Genomic DNA, 20,945 nt, shown 5'->3' on the forward strand with positions numbered 1-20,945 from the left:
ACACATTTGCTTTCTTAGACTGCAGGTTGTTTTAATGATGAATATTCCCCTATCATGTCATTTCTGCCAGTAAGAATTAGCTCCTCAGAAGTCAAGTAACTCCTGTATCCAAACTCATGGCCATCCGAAAACATAGCACTATGAGTTCTACAGAAGAAATTCTGGAGACAAACTCTTAAAAGGAGATCTATAATCATGGTTAGACTTTTGATTCATTACCACCTTATAATTCCAGAAATATTTGTGGAGACTTGTTAAATCCAAGCTTTTTCAGATTAAAAGAAACAACCCCACAGCTGGTGTCTTTTGCCAACATCAGAAGTCAGTCTTCCACTCCAGTACTGGTTCCGTATTACTTACAAAATGGAATTCAATTTCTTCTTTAGAAGATAAAGTTCTCTTAAACAGTAGTGGTAATATGCCTTGAAAACATTAAAGATGACTATTTCTGCAGACACACCTTACTGAAGTGTTTATTTCCATTTTATGGAATATATAAACATTTGAATGCCCAAAACTGCGTATTTTAACTCTAGATCTGACCACAGTGAATTTTTTTGCATTAAAAATAGCCTGTATATTCTTTATACTTACAAACTGCAAGGACTTAAGCAGAGAAAAGGAGGTATAGTTGTTACAGCGCAAACAAGAACTGTGGATCATGTTGGTTCACTTCCTGCTCTGCTGTAAACATCTTACGTAATCACGAACAAGTCGCCAAAGCCCAGATTCTCATGTGATGGGGAGATAGTAAACGACAATTATTTCATTCTGTTTCCTACCTGTAAAACACAGTGAGCAGCAGAGACACTGTGAGAGTGCATATATAAAGGAGTGAAAGATACCTGAGTAGCGTGCTGATATGTACAGACCAGATGAAACTTAAAATGGATGGATATAAACCTAGTTTTCTCCATCAGTAAACATGCCTCCAACAGTAAAGGTATCTACAACAGGAAAATACAATTCAAAGAAAAAAAGCTCTCATTTAAAGAAAAATCAGTGCCCCAAACCAGAAAACAGAAATACACTCAGGGGATTAGGAAATGCCATTCCTATAACAAAAACCATTCACGGTATACTTGGCATCTGAATTCTATGTTGAAATGTGCTTTTTAGTTGTGACTATGAATGAGAGTTGTGCACTTTTATTAGGAAGCATCTGTTACAGGCAATAATAAACCCATGTCAGAACATGGATGCTCCTAAGCAGACAATAAAGCAAATGCTTAGCTATACCAACAATAGCTTGTCGTTTCAGCTACTGTGTAGTTCAGATGAGGTCTAAATTAGGTCTTTCACTCTTTCACCTAAACCATTTGTTGCACCTGTGTATCTGAGTTCTGCTAGAAATATACTGCTCTCATTCATATACAAACTGTTATTAACAGACACTATTAGCAATATTAATAAATACTACATTTCTGTTTATCTTTTACACGATGTCATCATCTAATTACATGAAATGCTATGTCAGATATTCTCCTCAAGAAAAACTGATTTAAATACAAAGTGCTTAAGATTGAATCGCACTAAAGTATAATTGAATGCTACATAAAACCGTATATTCTATTTCAAGTTACTTGTTTTTGTCAACATAAAAGGGAAAAATACACTATGAAATTATTAGCAAAGCAGGTGTTTTTAGGTCCTAAATTAGAAAGTTGTAGCACCTCAATGTAGTACTTTGGTTATGGTGGAGTTTAAGAAATCAAGCACCAAGATATTGCATTGCCATGAATTAGTAGTATCACAGCAGATAGTTTAACATGAGGTTTTCTGGCAGGAGACAACTTTCATCGTGAGCTGCAGTCTTGAAACAGTCCGTGAAAGTTACATGACCTGCAGACATATGTAACTCATGCCATGCATCACCCTATAAATACAGTACTTCATTTGCTCAGAAAGCTATATTCTACTCAAATAAAACATTTCTTGTTACCTTTGTCTCCTATTCCCTGCCCCACGAGTTGTATACAACATTAATACTTAATACTGATCATTCTTCTTTTGGAATAGTTATGTACCAGTTGTGCATATAACTATTTGTGATAAAAGTTATTGCTATCTCTTATAAGGGATTATATATAGTTATTGAAGAGATTATATTTAGTCATTTCTTGTCATAAGATAAGGTTGTTCCTGAATGATATTATCCCACATTCAGTAGAAGGTTGTCTCAGTCTGTGTAATAGGATAAATAGCATTTTACTCAGTCTCAGTCTTCAAATCTTTCTCTGGTATAAACATTCCATGCAGGTCCAGATGCATTTCTACATGTACTGTGGCTCGGCCCAATTCTTTGAATGTTTTAGCATCCAAGACGAGTAGGAAGGGTGCTTCCTTTGGATCAGACATCACAACACAAGTCAGAACAACGCCTGTGACATACAAATGAAGAATTAGAAGCACATACTAGTTACACCAAGCAGAAAAGGTAATACTGTCAGGAAACAACTCTTGTTTCCTAAGAATTTTAGGACACAAACTGAAAGTTCTTACTAGATCAAGAAGTCTACTGAGAGTGCTAAAGAACTAATGAATGCTTTCTTCTGTGCTTTTTTCTGGTCTGCCTGCAGTTCATCGGGAAGGAAAAAAGCAAATGAACACTGAATTGTGTGCCTGACGGTTTGAGACTCATCCTTTCAGCTATTTGCCATTTGCCTTTGCAAAGAGTCACCTGAGAACAGAACTGGATCGAGATTACAGGGTTACTTGCAGTGCCACTTCATCTTCTCATCTGTAATAACACTGACTTCCCACAGCTTCAGCTGCTCCAAACTATTGATAAATCCAGCTCCGAGTGGCTCTCTGGAAAGTCCCAAGCATTGGTGTTACTGTGTATGGCTACCTTAGGACATTACAAAAGCTGATTTTGGTTTATTGTTGCTTTGGATTTTTGTCTGCAGGAGTAAAATGGCTGGTGCTAATTTTAATCTTACAGTGGAAGCATCAACCCAGCTTTCTTGACTAAGAATAATGAAATTTGTAAGGTTTAATGCAAAACTCATGTAACCCCAGCTTTCAGAATGTTGTCAGTATGTTACCATCATCCTCTTCTCTTGCATCAGGGCTGGGAACAAAAATGGGCTCAGATGGCCAGCCCTGGTCCTCTCCCCAGTGGAGCATTTCCTTCGTCTGGACATTAAATTTTACAATCTAAAATGTTGTGACCAGAAAAGAAGAATGTCAGTGACCCAGACAGTGGTTTATTTCAAAGGTACAACATGAACAGACTGCTGGCATGGGGGACCAATGCTAAGAATTAAGGAGCAACAAGGCATGTGTCATCACAAGAAGGAAACACCTGGAAAATGTTAAACTTTGGAGTCTGCATAATCACACAATGTTCTTTTAACTTCATTTCATTAGATTGCAGTTGCACCTTTCATTTATGGGCTTTAAGTATTTTACAAATACTAACAGATCATGAGAGAACCTTCATTATAAATAATGCTCTCACTGTACAGAGGAAGATTCCAAGGCCCAGAACATTTAAGTGACTTGCGCCAAATCACTGCGATTCTGTAGTAAAGCAGGAAACAGGATTTAAACCTTCCGTTTTCTAATCCTGTGAATTATTTTTCTTTTATTGTGACCTCAATATTTCTCAAGGACTTCTATTGTTAAGTAGGGTATATATGCCAGAACAAAGGCTATTAATAGTGATGTATAAAGATTAAACCAAGGGGGCAAGAATTCCACGCAGATACTGGTATTTACTGAAGGAACAGAGTAGAGATTTTCGTCTCATTGATGGATCAAGGGCCTGACCAAACCAATAACCAGTGGAGATGCATGGCATTTTCAGTTCAATTCTATTACGGCCTTTTCTCTACCCATACAGGTGCAGTTATATCCTTTTCCCTTTTGACCTTTAGTCAAAAAATACGTTTACACAAAAATGAAACTATTCAAATTACTGGAGGAAGAATTTGGGAAAATTCTCCCTTCTAACCAAGATGACAGCAATTTTGCTGACAGACTTTACCTAAGGATTATACATGGTTGTTGTTGTGCCTGCACTCATTGAAGAGCAACTGATATGAAAAAAAAATCTTCTAACTGCATTTTTTATTATATTTAAGTCAAGCAGGGATTATCTACACGGGAAATCACAAACTTGCAGATTTGTTTGAGCTACTGTCAGATATGCTGCAATAAATTATCTTGTATCGTGCAGAAATCCAGCTTTATTTTGTAATCAGTTGTGGTAATTATATACAAGAACCAACAGTGAACTCAATTTGCACTGCCTTGTAGTCACAGAACAAGAACTACAAAGAGTGAGTTTGTGTGTACAATACTCTTATCTTCAACTATTAATACTTTTCATCTTAATCTATTTGTACTCTAGGCTGCCTCCTGAAAAGTTGGCATCATGCATACACAAACAAAGCATTTGCTACCCTCTAATACAGAACTAGCTAGCAAAAGATAAAGCTTTCTGAAAAATTAAATATTGTTTTAATATTTTTAATTGATTAGATACTATTGCAGTAACTTATTTTTTTAGTTAGGTTTCCTAAAGGGCAAAAATATTACAGATGTATGTCTGTCTAGTACTTCTTTTTCCTACTCTCCTTTGTAGCTCTTGGCACATTGCGGAAGTTCAGCCCAATCTAGCAGAAAAGTGAGGGTCTCAGTAACTATTGTGTTCAAGAGACTTTGTGGAAATACAAAGCTGGATAAAGAAGCCTGAATTTATTAATACTTTATGAGGGAAATGGTGCAACATGAGCTTACCCTTATAAGAATTTAGGCATTTCATGTTTCTTTGCACGTGAATCACCCACCAATGGGAAAAGTTTTGACAGAAACACATACACTATTGAACACTTGAGAATCCAATCTCAAGTCACATCTTTAAGAAAGCATTTGTTCTGCTGCCTATGGAACTATGTGTTTTTAACAGCTAATAATAATCTTCCAGATTTTCAACTAATAAAGTAAAGATACATTGTTTCCATAGTTTGGCCCAGTGAGGCTGTTTTAATCGTGCAAGTAAGCTAACCTGTACGTCCAACTTTTCATCTCCCTGCTTTCAAGTGCTGAAGTTTATGAACATAGTACCTAACTTCAGTGTCATCATTTAGAAGCTTTAACTTCATGTTGAAAAAAAGAGTTCAGTTTCTGGCCTCAGAACCACACACTTTGAATTTGCACGTATGAATGCAGATTAGGCTATATTTTGGGCCAAACTAGTAAAGCATGGTCTACTTATAGCTGCTTAAATTTGATTTGTGTCCTATAAATACAGTTTCTGACTTTGTAAATGTTAATTATACCTTTGTGGGAACTGGACTCCACTGGACTTCCGTTGCAAAGACGTACTTGTATTTTTTGCCATTATAGTCATAGTTGATGCGAGGCAGTTCTATCCCTGGGTAAAATAATGTTCAAGACTTAGGAACAAGAGAAGAAAAATAACTGAAATGTACATTTACATATGTCAATCTTCAGGAATTTTTGCCCTGAGAAAAATCTTGACAGTATTTAAAATAGGTGTTGCATAGATTTTGTATGTCTGAATTTCTAAAAAGCTGAAGATGGATATTAACACAACACAATTAAGCCAATAATTAAGCCAGTTTTGTTAGTTCAAAAACGACAATTTTTCATTCTTAGGGATTCATTATACTAGAACTTATGAGGGGGTTTTTTTGTTGGTTTTTTTTTTCTTTCTTCATAAATATATGAGATGTGAACATCTGAGATATCATTGGAGGCTACCATTCTAAGAAATTACTTTTACTTTAGCTAGATATATACTCTTTACATATTCCTGTTATTATCCCCTGAAAAAAGTTTTAAAATCCACTTTCAAAGGCAATCTTTATAAAATACAGCAATAACTGAAGTTACTATTTATAACAGACCTATTTAACTAAAATTACTCTTGTAACAGGTAGATTTGCAAGCCATATTAATAGTTGTAAGATCAGACTTGGGATCCTGTATTAATATAAAACTGATGTAACTTCAGACATTTAAAGGATTTCACTCTTGATAATATATATCTGAGAGGTTCAGGGTCATATATTACTGGATAGACCCAGAGGAGGGAAGTAGAAAGAGCAAGGTATTGTCAATATCTACACTAAACATACTAAGTAAAAGTTTCATTTCCTTTAGCTTCATAAAGATCTTACATATATGAACAGCTATTAGGCATTATTAGAATGCACCTATGTGCATGTAAGAGAACCTATCTGTGATTTGTATAATGGATATGTCTCACCTTCACATAGTATTTCAGGCTGGCAATAGATGCTGCCATCTTTCTCTTTTACAGCAGTTGCGGTGGATGGAAGTGTGACTAAATTAGAACCTACTTCAGCATCCTGAAAGAGAGATATGCTGAAAAAGTAATGTGTGTCTAAGAATATGCTTCTAATTTAGATCTTTCATCAGGTTTGATATTAATATAGACAATTTTGGGATTAAACAAATAATCCAGCTTCAAGAAGTTCCTTTTTACGGCGTTTATCTTGTAACATTAGATTCTAACCTTTTCATTAGAAATCTTGTTATACTCAGAGGATTTTAATATATCATAGAGTAATCATTTTGAATCACACCAAGCCTTTAGAAAGGTTTAGCTAGACATGGCTATGTTCTAGAAGCACAATAAATGGATTACATAGTTTGTGAATTGAATTAATGAAGATGGGTTTCAAGGAATTAGGTATCAAATTCCCACTAAAGGTCACCAAGGATAGGTTTTTTGTACCTGCTATAAATCAAGTGCAAAAATAGGTGTAAATGCACTCCTGTTTTTAATATGCTATTGCTGAATTCCTAAGATTAGGGTAGTTTGGACAGCTGGTGTGATCCAACACATCCTTTGTCATTGCTGCATGACTGTTTCTGAGACACGAACAAAGCAGCAAGATTCTAGGATGTAGAAAGAAAAGGTATTATCCATTCCAAATGTATCAGGCAGAAACTTGCCCAAGTTGCTGGGCAGTATAAAATCTTCCCTGCAAACAATGATGTAAAATGATGTTTTAAATTAAACTGAAAGATAAAATCTTTCCTCTTCCTGGTAAATCTCACACTTAAATGAAATCTTCTCATTTTATTAAAATCATTGCAACAGTTAGGAGCGTGCATATATTATATATAGGCTTCCATAAAGTGGAAGAAGCAGATTGTGCAAAACATCATGCATGCCCTTCCAGTCAACAGCCAAGTTAATATATCTGCTCGTATTTGATAGCATTTTACAAATAATCTCACTGGTAAGGAAATGACATATGCTCAATAACCCTGTTCTCCATAATGGATGGTATCAGAACCTAGATCCATGTAACTGTATATCCAGCTGCTCATTGCTGATTCTCACAAGACATACACAAAACAAAACTTCTGCACGCTTTGTGTATATGTTATTTTTAAAGAATCAGAAATTTGCACATAACGGCTGGCAACTAATAATTCACCCATTATTCACACTGATGTATTTTAAATTACTGGTCAAAGAACAGATTAAAAAGCCATTTTCTTTCTACCTTGTCATACTGCAGAGGAACCACAAATCGTTTGCAGGTTGGTATGGAGGTAAGCTTGTTGTTCTCTTCCAAGTCTTCACTCAGGTTTTTTAAATAGAACATTTCATATAAGCTATTGTCTGTATGGGCAATAATATCAAAAATAATGTGGCCATCCTCTTCATAAGCATTTACATGGTGAAAAAGCACCATAGCATCGGTGTAAAACTTGGTGGATACTTCTTTTTTAGTCTTCTTGTCTACAAAGTGAAACCAAGTCTGAAAGATAGCAAACGTTATTTAAAACTGTTAATGATCAGCAAATAGTTATTTAGGGAACTGTTTTCTAATGGTAGCCATCAACATTCTAATGTATTGTCTGTTTCTACTGAACCATATTAAGAACTTAGGATTTGCTGCTAGGAGACAAGAGGTTCCAACCTGAAGACCAAAAAATGCAGGAGTAAAATGAGTGTGGAAGTGCTTTAAACTAATTTTGCTGTTGCAAATTACTATTTGGGCTAGGCTGAGGATTGAAGTTTTCCGGTAAAACCTGGAAAATCCCCTGCTCTATTTTTAAGTTAAATAAATCTGCCTTAGTCCAGAGTCTCTGTAGTGCTCTGTGCTGGTGCCCTCTACTCCAGCATGCCCCATTTATTGATGGCCAGAGCATGTGCAAATAAGGTCATCAGAAAACGGGTTTTTTTCCTCAGTTGCCACTGTGAAAGACACTCGTTTTGTTGGATGCAGGCTTTTCCACCCAACTGGTCTCCTATTTAACGCAATGGATCTAGAGCAGATCTCATCCACAATATACAGTATTTTGTTTGGACCAGAGCAACTGCCTGTGTCTGGGATCTTAGTGCGGTTTTGAATTTCTCTGCTAGCACACAACATTTCTAACAATGCCAAACTGTCCTCTTTCTCAAGCACTTCAGCATCAGATATTTATTTGTGCAATTTCTGGAGATGGGAGATAGTATTCAAAAAAATACAACTTCTAAAAAAAATGTGCAACATGAAAGTAAAGGGTTGAAAAAAAATGAGGGATTACTGAAATTAATGAACTAGATGAAAAACAGAACAGTGTGGAAGAGGTCACTGGCCTGGCTGACTCCATTGCTCAGCATTAGGAAAAATACCTTATCTTCCTTATGATAGGCAAGGCAGGAAGCCCAGTTCACACCTCGGATGTAAGCAGTTGCCATTTTGACAATATCCAGTTTGAATGGCTGCTCTATGAAGACAATGTAATTTTCTGTGATTCCAAAGCTATGGTAGTAGCTTGGGTGGAGCAGAGAGCAAGAAGGGATGGAGCATACCACTTCCAGATGTTTAAAACAAGATTTCTTCTTTTTTTTCCCTGAACATAAATGATAAAAAATAAAATTATGTTTATAATAAATTCCAATCCAATCTTGTGCTTGGATTTCTCCCATGTATGAAGTAGGAAAGAAGAGATTCCTCTCATTTTATTTGCATTTTCTGTAAAGAAAGTGGTTTGTTTCTTCCTGCAGATTTAACACAGAAGTTTGCATCTAAGTGAAGTAACACAGTAATATCACAATGCCGGATCCATTTAGATAGAGCCCCCTCATTTTAGTATTTGATTCCACTGGTTACTGTCTTCAAAAGTTCCAGCATAGAGGAGAAAGATGTTCAATTAAATTGGAGCTTTACAAGGGGGTTCAAATGCCCCCATGTTTTGAACTTCTAAGGAGATGTTCCTGTTTGATCTATACTGACTTTGTTTGAGCCCCAGCTAGAAATTACAAACTTATCTTTCAGCTGTGGAAGGCCTTTTGATTGTTCAACCAACAGGACAGACATCACATTAGCAGCTGATTTTAAACCACAACACAAAAAAAAAGATTGTCTTGAAGGAAAAAGAGCAAGTGATTTGCTCTGTGAACAAAGGACAGTATTTCAGCAAGGCCTAGTGTAGGCCAGGTTAGAGAGGAATTAACTCTATATTAGGTATTATTTGGTATTATGCTTCCCTGTAATCACAGTATCAGGATTTTAAGAGCATTTTCATTTATGAAGAAAATTAAAATTTACAGCTTCAAATTATATATACTGCCCTATAGATAGAATCATTTCTGTTCATCCTCCCTCTACATATCACAATACAGGAATGGAAAATCTTCTAAAAGATTAGTTCACTCTAGTAATATTCAAAGTAGAATTCTTCTAAAAGCAAATTCTTCTAAAAGCAAGGTTTTTCATACTGAAATACCCTGTTTACACAGTATTCAAGATGAACCTTTGTAATAGCACATGCCCAGACAGGCTAAGTAGTTAACATTAAGTTTGCAATAAGTTAAAATAAAGAAAATGAATGCCATTGGTTTCTGGAAAAGCTGTGTCACCACCCCTTATCCTCAGAAGAAAAGAAATTGCTAACAAGTTCCTAGAAAATACTGATAAAAGACATATCTTACCTGGCACAGAGGGAGGAATCTTAAACAGAATGTATTTTGTCTTCCCTTTATCAACTATTGAAGTACCCATGTTGAGAATATTTCCAGCACTGTCATAGTGCGGGTGAGAAGTTGTCACATTTACAGCTACGTATTTGCTGTAGTCAACCTGGAAAATTATACAATAGGAGATGTGTAAGAGAATTAACAATTGATCTCACCTAACACCACAAATCCACCAGCTTTTTAGCACTGGCAGCCTTTTATTGGTACCCCATTTTCAAAAGGCCTTGAAATTTAAACAATTAAGCCAAACAACTTATGCAGGTACTCAAATGATTTCCTAATTCAAGGCAAAAACAAGTTACAGAATCTGAATTACATTCACCTCTCCCTTGCAGTCACGTAACACAACAAGAGGATTGGCTAAAGAAGTTACTCTGCAAATGCCCATTTCATCCTGAAAGCAGTTTATTTAATAGGGCTATGAGTCTAGCAATCTTCTGGAGCAAGAAGATTTCTGTTTGATTTAGAGCTTGGAAATAGTACTCAAACTGTACTGAATGCTAGAAAAAAATCATTCTATATTTCAATATGTCAAGATTTCATTTTAACAATTAAGTAATATCTTGCATAAGGTACTTGAAAAGTAGTCATATAACTGACCTACTGAATTGTTAATTATGTAAATCATTTGATAACTACAGATGCACAATAATGGCAATTATCCAAAATGATCACGTCATAAGCATAATATGTGGTATTATTTCTGCAACCTTGCTAGATTATGTACAAGTGAAATTGCTCAAAGCCCAGCTTTTCCCAAACTACGTGGGATTTAATTTTGAACTTATGAGTTCTTAGAAGATCTGGTTATCTTCACTATTTCACTTTACCATGATTTCAAAAGTAAGGGAATAGTAAAAGAAGAAAAGTGTCTTTCCAGTTTTGTGTCCTGCACATGTTAAAGGATCCTTATGAGTCAGCCTGAAACTTTATTGATTAGCAGATGAGGAACCAGAATGACAGAGAGTTGCTTATACCTTCTCTAACGTCTCCAGAGTCTGCGGATTAATTTTCCTGATGAAGTTAGTCTCACTGGTAGCATAAAAATCATCCCCAGTTTTCATAATGTTGATCAGGCAGTTGTCTGTGAACTCAGGAATGACGTGAGACAAATATGAGAAAGCCCTGTACAGAGGGAAATTTTGTATCGGTTCATTAGTGCAGCAGAAGCTGTACTAGCTTTTACCCTGTGCAAAGCAGAAGTCACCCGAGCAGTGCGGGCTGAGCACAGCAGCAGGGTCATGGAGCTGGGTCTGCCTCTCCACTGCTGTGCCCTCTTCTGGCTCCTCCTACACTGCCTCGGTGGAAAGGGTGGAAAAGCGGAGGAGGTGGACTTCTTCAATGCCCGTGGCCTGGGCCAGGGTTAAGGACATGCATGCAACTCTTTTTCCATACACAAATGGGCATCCAGATCCTGGTCCTGCTGTCAGCTGTAGCATATGCACTGGTTTAGCAGGATGGGCTAATTATACGCTTTCCTGTACATACCTTGTGAGAATTTGGCCTAACAGTTTCTACCTAAAAGCTGGTAGGTTTTTCAGGGTATGCCTTCATAAAATAGATGGATTCATATACTCCCTGATGGAATATTTTTGTTCCCAGTGTTATCCTGTATCACAATCACGATTTCAAGGAAGATCCAACTTCACACGTGGGCTTGAAAGTTTTCCTTATTAGTGTAGGATTTTACCACATTCGCTTGAAGCCAAGACAAATTTGCTTATATCCCTTTTGAACTTAAAATGCCAGTGTTACCCTATGTGCTGGGAGAGGGAAGAAAAGCATCTTATCTCAGCATAACAAGTTACAACGTATCAACTATTTTGCAATAACTATCCATGCATGTCCTCTTACCAAATATCAAATTCAAGGTCATTAGCGGTAGTTCAGCCAGGAAGAAGAGATGGGTAAGCTACTTGCATTTGTCAGGGAATATCCACAGCCAATTTTACAAGCCAGTGGTAACATGATGGCTTACACCTTGCCTCTCGTATACAGCCTATCATCCTTAGTAACGCTATGGAAGCAGCTACTGCAGTGATCCCAAGTGGTTCTGATTTTGAACATAAGATTAGCTCAGGCCTATGGGTGCAGTCCTTCAAAGCACTGCACGTGACTCAAGAAACAATGGAAATTTTTCATCACTTTCTTTTTTTTTGTAGAAGTGGTCTTTAATCCAGAAGTTTTTCTGGTTTTTTTAGTGATTGATGCTTTTCTTCTTTTTGTTGAATAAACTTGGCACTAATTCCTTCCCCATCTCTTTGTCTTTTCCTTTCATGCTGCTTCTCCCCTTGCAGAATATCATTTTTATAAACTTCTGTGAAACACTTGAAAAGAAAATATTTGTTATTTCTAAATTACAACACAATCTACTTGCAGTAGTGAATAAAACAGCCAATATTGCTGATAAGAATAAAATATTTGCCTTAGAATAACCCATAGAGAGTACAGTGCTGGATACGTCTCTTGGCCTTTTCAGTATTTAGCAATTGTGTATTTACAAAACAAATTTTGTATTTGTAAATATGTGTCAAGGGTAAACAGGAAGACATCTGTGCTGGAGAGAGAAGTAGACAGAAGGATCTTGTTGGAAAAATCATTGCTTACTTGGCAAATATGTTTTTGCATGGATCTGGATAAGCCATAGTTCCAAACTCAGACACCACGATTCGGTTTGCTTCTATATTGCAGTTGTATGTGTCACTTCGGAGGTACTTACTTCTGTAGTAAACTTCACCTGACAAAGGCCAAACAGGTTTCAATCACATTTCATACTGAGTTCTTTAGAAAATTAGCATAGTCAGAGAAACAATTTCTCAAGCAGATGTCCTTTAGCTAAGAAAAGTTTGCAATAAAACCAACAATGTCCCTAACTCCCTGTTTTGGAAGGCTTTTTCAGCTCTCTAAGGAACCCAGGACTGCTCTTGTGGCTGCTGAGATTCGTAACAATTTGTCTAGCTTCCTTGATTCCCAACACATTTGGACAATACTGGGGGACTGGGGAGAGGAAAGGAGGGATTTGGATAAACTCTTCCAGTAAACCAAAACAATCTGTGTAAAAACGATTAATTCTGCATCAATGTGTGGGCGGTGATAAATCTCCTGTATTGGCAAAATTTAGTTATGAGAGAGTAACAAATTGCTTGAAGGAATGAATGTCTATCCTAACGAATTTAATGGACCACTATACTTGAACTAACTGAGCTCTGTTTGCTTTAGGTAAGTAAAATATACTGGCAATGTAAAAAACACTGGTCATTTCTTTATAGCTGGACAGGCAAGGAGATCCTGCAGTTGCATGAAATGCCTCTGATCACAGAAATGGAAACTAAAAAGTGAACACTAGGTATAGAGGATGATAGGAGTAAAATCCAGTTCTTTTACAGATACATGCTTTTTGCAGCAAGAATCTAGGTGTAAACATCCTGCCTCACACTGTAAAACAGCCGAACTGATAAAAAATGCTTTAACTGAAAACAACAAATGAAATTGTTTTGGATAGAAGAGCTACCTGTTTTCTCTCCATAAGGATGACAAGTAGGAGGACTGCTTGTAGGGGTGTCAAGTATGCATAAGTGAGGTTTGATTTGCAAAGTGACACAATGGCCCAGTTTCTCTCCTGGCAGCTGTTATAGCTGCAACCAAATCCCAAAAGGGGAATGTTAGTCTTCCCTGAAACTAGGTTGTTCATCCACAACAGAAAAACCTCTGGCTATTGCAGTACTTCTGGTTGATCCAGATTGAAACAATGGAGGTTTTCTTGCTCTGGGTGGAAGGCAAAGGCTGCCCTGCAGTGACCTGCTCAGAGCTGGTTGTAGGCTCTCCTGTAGTGCAGGCAATATTGAACTTTGGCATTCCAGAAAAAAGGACAACATAATCTATCTCTGATAACAGCCCTGCAGAGACACTCCTGCTGCTGCTGCTGTGGAGAGTGAGGTGTGAGTGTATGTTTGGAGAGACTTTCCCCAAAGCGGTTACCACCTCACCACATATGCCACTCTGCAGACAAAACCTGCAACATTCTAATCAAACTCAAAACAGAATTAGCAACGTAAGGCACCAAGATTTCAGTTGTTGAGCTTTTTTTTTAAAAAAAATGTGATGTGCAACAACTTACCATTTTTAAATGTAAAGCTATGCAGCAGAGCCAAGCCATCAAACCAGTGGTTATACTTAGTGTCCCCTATTGTGTGCATCCCTGGGCCATTTCGGAGAAGTATCCCTTGCAACCAAGTGGGCAACTGACCTATAAACAAAAAGGAGATACTGGTATCCATTCATTTAGGTGAGGGGCATGTTACAGGACAGTTTTCCTAAGGGCATAGGCTTCATATAGGCAGACAGACTATGGGTGTGTCAAGATTTATAATAGCATATAATTATGTTGGAGTTTGGGTTAACTAAAATGTGATCTGCTCAAAAATGTGGCACTAGTAATATTCTGCATGAATATTGCTATATGAGATTACTATAAGAAGATGAGATCGCTGGAATGTAATTTGCTAAATATCAGGAAGTAAATAAAGTTGGACCTTTCTTTCCTGCACTCAGATTTTACAGTGATACATTTAAACCCTTCTGCTCATGCCAGGAAAAGCTAGAGCTTATCAGAAATAAACATATTTTATAAGTTATATGACTTCCATTGGCCTTCAGTACATCAATTTAAACTTCAGGCTAAATGAATTCCAGTAAAAATTTCATTAATTAAATTACACAGCATAATGTAGTGTCATTTTGGGAGTGCTTTTGTGACACTAGTCATAAAGTTGGTGTTTGAATACAAATAAAGGGTAGGAATATTACACTGAAAATATGTAAGTAATATGTTGAATAAGAATATTCAGAATTAACTGAATAAGAAATGTTCCTCGTCAAATCCCTGCAAGAGATGCATTACCTACCATTTGACATACAGAATAATAACAATTAAAGAGGGTCATTAGGGTTAAAGAGCTGAACAAAAGCATATCAGATATTAAATTAAAAGCTTCGCTTGCTTCCTTGTGTGTATGCCTCCTGAGGGAACATTTAAGATCACATACTACTTTTCCACACAATTCCTGCACTGAACATTGTCTCTGCATAAAAAGCTACTCAGAACTTTTAATTCTCTGCATCATTTAGTTTGTGATCCCATGTCGAATATGTTGACACACTATGAATACTCCCTTTACAACAGATAGAAATGTCGTCCTATGGAAGTACTCAATTTTGTCAAAGCTGATGCAGTTGCAGAGAGGTAACAATCATTTTGCTGTAAGACTTTCTGAGATCCTAAAGGGACTTTGGCCGCTTTCTAAGAGAATATTTCCTGAATTTTGACCTTTTTAGGTAAGGGAGACAAGGATGTTTGCCATTTCTTCAGACATTAAGGACACAAGGGAAAACCATCCAAATGCAAAAGAAGGATATGGAGTAAATGTCAGCTTTACCTAAAACATATTCTCAGTCAGGCTAACCAACTAATATTGTATGCCACAATACTCACACAACTTCATTAGGGTTACAGTTGTGGAATACATGAGGAAGATAAAAAATTGCTGACACAATGGATGGACTATTATTATTATTATTATTATTATTATTATTATTATTATTACTACTACTACTACTACTACTACTACTACATTCTAGAAGAGCCTTGAAAACCAAACCTTACTTGCCTTTCTAATGCAAGAAGTTCCAGTGCAATAATTATAGTACTTTTTTGTATAAGATGAACAAGGTTTAACCCTTAATACAGATAATTACATAAAACTTGAGTAACTAAAAATAGGTGGTGAGAAGAGAGTGAGAAAATCACAAGTTAGCAAAAGAAAAGAATCCTTATGATCTTAAGAAAGTATATATTCAAAATGGATGCTTAATTTTTGTTTGGCTGACTACTGTACATTAATTGCTGAACAAGTTTAGTCTGCTTATGTGCCTAAAATACAAGCGTTTCTCTTCTTGCCAATTCCCTTTCTACAGTTTTCTGTTATTTGGCAATAGAAGATTGTAGGCTCTGCTATTTCTCCAATACTAGGGGCAACTGCAGTGTAGTGAGTGTAGTCTTCTGTGCTCCTACCCTCCTACCAATGCCATTTATGATTGTAAATCTGTGCAATGAGCATGGGCCGCAACAAAACTTTTGCTAACACTGAGCTGGGGCTGATTGCATGTGGTCTTGCTGCAACCAGTCCTTCTTTCCCTGCGGTGAAAATGCTGCATATGAGGTCTTGTGGGATTTTGACCCAATAAAACTATCTTCTGCTTTGGGGCCCATCATTCAAGAAAAGCAGATATTTCTGCAACTCTGTGAACATCTTGCAGCTCCTAGGGCTAAAAATTTTGTTTAGAGATTATTCCTGTACACTGGAATAATGGTGCTCAAAAAGTTCCAGGACAGGCCAATAAAATAATTTCGCTGGAAGAGATAAACAGGGAAAAAAGGGGATCTTCTTTTTAAGGCACTGTGGACTTGATGCAGCTTCCGAAACTTCTGGTGTAATTCAGTGTAATTTCTGGCATAATTCCACTACGAAAAGCATGGAGCAAAGGGTCATCTAGTGAGGTTTTCAGATGAAAATTCATCTTAGTGGGAATTAAGAATTTCTGTAAATCACACTGGGTACCAATCAGCATCCTAAAGTGCTTAAATAGCTTTAAAAATCTGGACCTTGTATTTTTTTTGCTTCAGACTTTTGTCTGAAGAGGAAATAATGATGCTTTTCTATACCATGTAAGGACACAAAAGTGACACAGTAACATCTCCAAATATTTGGAAGTTTATTAACTATCATAGCAACAGAGCCTCATACAATCACATGGCTGTACAGTGTTTAGGAGAACATGAGTTAAATTACAGCTGACGTTAGAAGTATGGGGTCATATTTACAGTGTACATATTGAGTAACAAGGAGCCAAAATACTGGCAGAGCTCAGGGGTAGCAAAATATTTAAAGAGGTCAAGGTTCTCTTTAGTTTTCATAATTGTAAATACTGAATCATCATTACCAATGAAGGAATATTTTGTATATATAATTTTATTTACTGAAATATGCAGTCTTTGTTCAAATAAACCATTCCATAATACAGATCAGGTCTGATAAATGGTTTGCTTGCAAACAACTTGAAATGTTTCAACAATGTTTTTATCTTGAGCAAAAAAACCTGAAAGGCATAAAATCACCGCAAATTATAAAAAAGCACTTTGTCTAACTTGAAACAAAACCTTTTCCAATTCAGCCACCAAACTGAACAATAACAACAAAGCCATGCAAGTTTTAATTGTCATCTTTTTAAGTGTCGTACTTGGGAAGTGACTTTAAAATTTGTATTAGATGCCTACCATTTCTTGGACTATATATTACAAACAATGTGGCATATATTTACTAAATAGGGGTTCTCAGCAACAAATCTCTCCCGTAGCTGTAGCAAAAAACTCCTCTGTAAAGTAAAAAAAGCAGTAAAAATAATAGATTGATCAAGCGTTCATCCCTAGAGCCACTTTAAACTATCTTGCTGAAGGATACTCCGCAGTTTTTACTGGATTAACTTCTGAACCCTCTTTTTAATGGTACACGGTGGCATCCATTACTGCTGCTTTTCTACTTAGAAATACTAGTGTTGAAGAGTCCCAATTTTAGTGGCTCTCTCCAGGAGGCGAGGAAGAGTGTGAGCAGACAGAGGGAGGGTAGGGAAGGGTTACAGAGAGGAGAAACCGAAAGCCTGAGCAGAGCCATGGGGGAGGGAGTCACCAGGTTAAATCCCGAGACTTCGTCCCTCACCACCAACTTCAGTGAATCCTGTTCAAACAGACTTTTCGGAAAAGTACACAGAAATGCCCATGAAGTGAGAAAAATCCCACAGTCAGGGCACAAATGTTATCTGAGAACAGTCCTTTAAACAAAATTCACTTACGTTTCTCGCTTTCTCAGTTTCCCGTTTCAGTGTTGTCTTGGGTGAACAAGAGTTTCAGTGTTTACATATTTGAAAACACCAAAGTAACCGCATGTATTAGAATAGATTTTCTTTCACTTACCTTGCACCTCAGCTTTTATGGGCTCTGGATGTTCTTCTTTATTTCTACCATATAGCGTATCCATCTCTCACGTAATAAACAGTTTCTGTGTCCTCTACCCAGCTGCTCCTGCAGCTGTAGTGGTCCCCCCCCGTCTGGGCTAAGAACTGCTCTTTCCTGTTACATATAAAGATAAGGTCAAAGTGCAATGCGAGCTAGTGGCTGGTGGCTTATAGATTGACAATTTATAATAGCTGATCTTTAATCCCTAGCACATACACTATAATTCTTGCACATTCTCATTAAAATTAACTCTTTCACTGATTTAAAGGAGTAGTAAGAAAAAAGTTACTTGCCTGTTTGCTCCTTATGAACCTATCTGAAGCAGCCAGGCACAGCCAGGGAGTCAGGTAGAATGACTCTGAAATTATCACCTTCAGCATTTCAGATAAAATTTTAGACACTGTGTAGGGGTTCTTGCCCCATTTGGCAGGTAGGGAGAGAAAAAGAAATCTCTACCCACTGTTCTGAGTCTTGCTCTTTGGGAGTGACAAACATTTCAGAGCACGGCATCATCCTTTTCTTTGCATTCTGTGAAATTTAAACTTGGCTATTCTATTAAGAAAATATCATTACTGAACAGTGATGTATGTGCTGTATTTCTTTATATACAAGCTGTTCCAGAGTGGCACATCTTTGAATTTAACATCTTTTCACAAATAATCACTATAACATATTCTCCTATATGTGACCTGAATCCACACCGTGAAAGTATGGCAGGAATCATTAAAAATAAGGGGGATTTTTAATGCTTTTTTTCCTAGATAAGGTACTTAACTGAGTTCAATGTTGTTAATTTTGAAATCCTCTGGGAAAAGAATTATTTCAATATAAAGCATGTGATTGCAGAGCAAATCATAGGCTCCATTGAACATGAAGGATAAAAAGATTCTTTGCACAATTATATATTAGGCAATTTCATATGAGGTTACCCTAAAATCCGATTTTTTTCAGCTAAATCACTGTGTTCCCAAAATGTTTTAACATCACTTCTTAAGGATGACTGACCTTTTATAAATACACATATTTATTTTAGTTAAAACACAATTTGTGCTACACTTGACTGCTCTAACACACTTAGTACACACATACAGTGCTCCTCTCTTCCTAACCTATTGTCTGTTTGATGGTCTGTCTTCACTTTGGGAGATCAACAAGACAGCATGCCTTTGTCTCTGTTTGGAAAGCACTGGCAGAAGCAGGTGATAACAAAATAAAAAGCCAGATTAAAAAAGAAAATATATGGGCTTTGTTGGAGTCAGTAGTATTAATAAAGAAACAGCAGGATTGAACCAGAAGGCTGTAGGAGATGAAGGGTATCAAAGTCCACATACATACACATATGCAGATATATATACATAAGCATACACATGCACACACACAATATGCGTGTATATGTATATAAGCATATATGTGAGAGAGAGTGTGTGCGTGTGCATGTGTATTGAGATGTAGACTTCTTGTATACACAAAGCCAAGTAAGGGATTTTTCAGCAATGTTAGAGACTGAAAAGGATCTGGCAAAAAAGCAAACCATCTAACTCTACTTCCGCTAAGCCATGGGGACATTTTCTCTGTCCATTATGTTCTGCTTTGCTTTAATATGTTCTCTTCAGCGTATCTTCATCCATTTACATGGCCACAGCTCTTAATGCTGCAGTTTTAATTCTCTGACCTGTGAGCGGTCTAATCTGTAGCAGTGCCAAGCAGATTTCCACAGAGCAAGCAAGCACTAAAAAAGATTAATTCAAACCACTTTTGCCCTTCTTCACCTTCACATGACTGTTCATCTAGTTTAAGATTCAGCCAAGATGAGATAATTGGAAACCTTGTTAAAAGTTGTTTGAATAGAAGAACAAGGAGCTGCAGATATCCAGCAACTTTTGAAATCAACCCAAATATGTTTTGGTAGCTAATTTCAGGTGTCTGTGCCTGAAAGTTTTGTCCCATATTTTGTACAACTTAAATAGTTCATTTTTCCTACTTCTCAGTGAAAAAATACTTTATTTAGCAGTAAACCACTTTTTTTGTTGTTATTTTCATCATGCTAATGACAGATAAGCAGTTAGTAAGGTATGGAGAGATGAGTTTTCTTGTTAACTGTGTAATTTCCCCCTTTTTACATTGAAATGGAGAAATATCAATGTATTGATTTACAATTATAATGTGTAATTATCAGCGTAAGTAGATGTGGATTAGGTGCCTGTTCTAATTTTATCATTTCACAGTGTTTCTTCTCCCTTTGTAAAAACACATGTTTGAGGGAGAGCATAGAGAAGGTTATAGAACTCCATGTTCTAGAGAACATAGAGGAAATACAACTCTCTCTGGAGAGACTACCCATGGCTCTTTGATCTTGGGTTTACCAGACACATTGTAACTCTTATATATAATGTTTACCAAAATATTATAAACTCAGGGAAACTGTGCTGTCTTATGCTTCCTGGCAAGGAGTATTGAAAACACAAGCCTTAACACAAGCCTGATGCTTGACCTCATTTACAAACACTATCCAGTTGCAGAATCCTTCAACTACAAATCTTCCCCCAATCTTCTAGCATTTCTCCCCACAGTTTCCTCTCTCTATTCACCCCTCATGACAACATTTTTGAAGTTACCAGCTCCCCATCTCAGGCAGGTTTTCTTCACTGTATTTTTTTCTGCACAATTTTACACAATTGTGGTGAAGGTTCTTTTTGCTTTTGCTTCCCTCCTGTCTCTGAGTGCCTTGAGCTTCTTTCTCAAGCTTAAAAAGAAGACAATGAAGAAAATTAAGACATCTTTGGAGCAAAGCACTACCCTGCCCAGCATTGGTCTGGTTGTACCCTGTGGCTATGCAAGGCTGGGGGTGACATTTAGGGCGTGATCTCTGTGTCCAATGGAAACAAAATTTCTCAA

At 36.9% G+C, this 20,945-nt stretch overlaps 1 protein-coding gene across 1 annotated transcript; it reads right to left on the reverse strand.

The window, feature by feature from the left end:
- Window positions 1-2,208: 2,208 nt before the first annotated feature.
- On the reverse strand, window positions 2,209-18,132 carry BCO1 (beta-carotene oxygenase 1). The gene is made up of 11 exons (XM_009585762.1): window positions 18,009-18,132; window positions 14,100-14,228; window positions 12,590-12,719; window positions 10,960-11,107; window positions 9,938-10,085; window positions 8,636-8,856; window positions 7,515-7,772; window positions 6,242-6,344; window positions 5,289-5,383; window positions 3,048-3,159; window positions 2,209-2,381 (listed from the first exon to the last, which is right to left on the reverse strand). Exons 1-11 carry the CDS (start codon window positions 18,070-18,072, stop codon window positions 2,209-2,211), a joined length of 1,581 nt encoding a protein of 526 aa, XP_009584057.1. The 5' UTR covers window positions 18,073-18,132.
- Between the last annotated feature and the right edge of the window lie 2,813 nt (window positions 18,133-20,945).

This window comes from Fulmarus glacialis, unplaced genomic scaffold (genome assembly GCF_000690835.1).
Source record: "Fulmarus glacialis isolate BGI_N327 unplaced genomic scaffold, ASM69083v1 scaffold47249, whole genome shotgun sequence".
In the NCBI taxonomy this organism is placed as follows: domain Eukaryota; kingdom Metazoa; phylum Chordata; class Aves; order Procellariiformes; family Procellariidae; genus Fulmarus; species Fulmarus glacialis.

Bases quoted from the DNA above. Each gene is read 5' to 3' on its own strand.
- BCO1 (XM_009585762.1), bottom strand. From the start codon at position 18,072: ATGGATACGCTATATGGTAGAAATAAAGAAGAACATCCAGAGCCCATA. The intron at 12,720-14,099 runs GTAAGTTGTTGC...GGCCTTTGTCAG, and splicing joins TAGCTTTACATTTAAAAATG to GTGAAGTTTACTACAGAAGT. The intron at 7,773-8,635 runs GTATTTTTCCTA...GCTATCTTTCAG, and splicing joins CCTATCATAAGGAAGATAAG to ACTTGGTTTCACTTTGTAGA.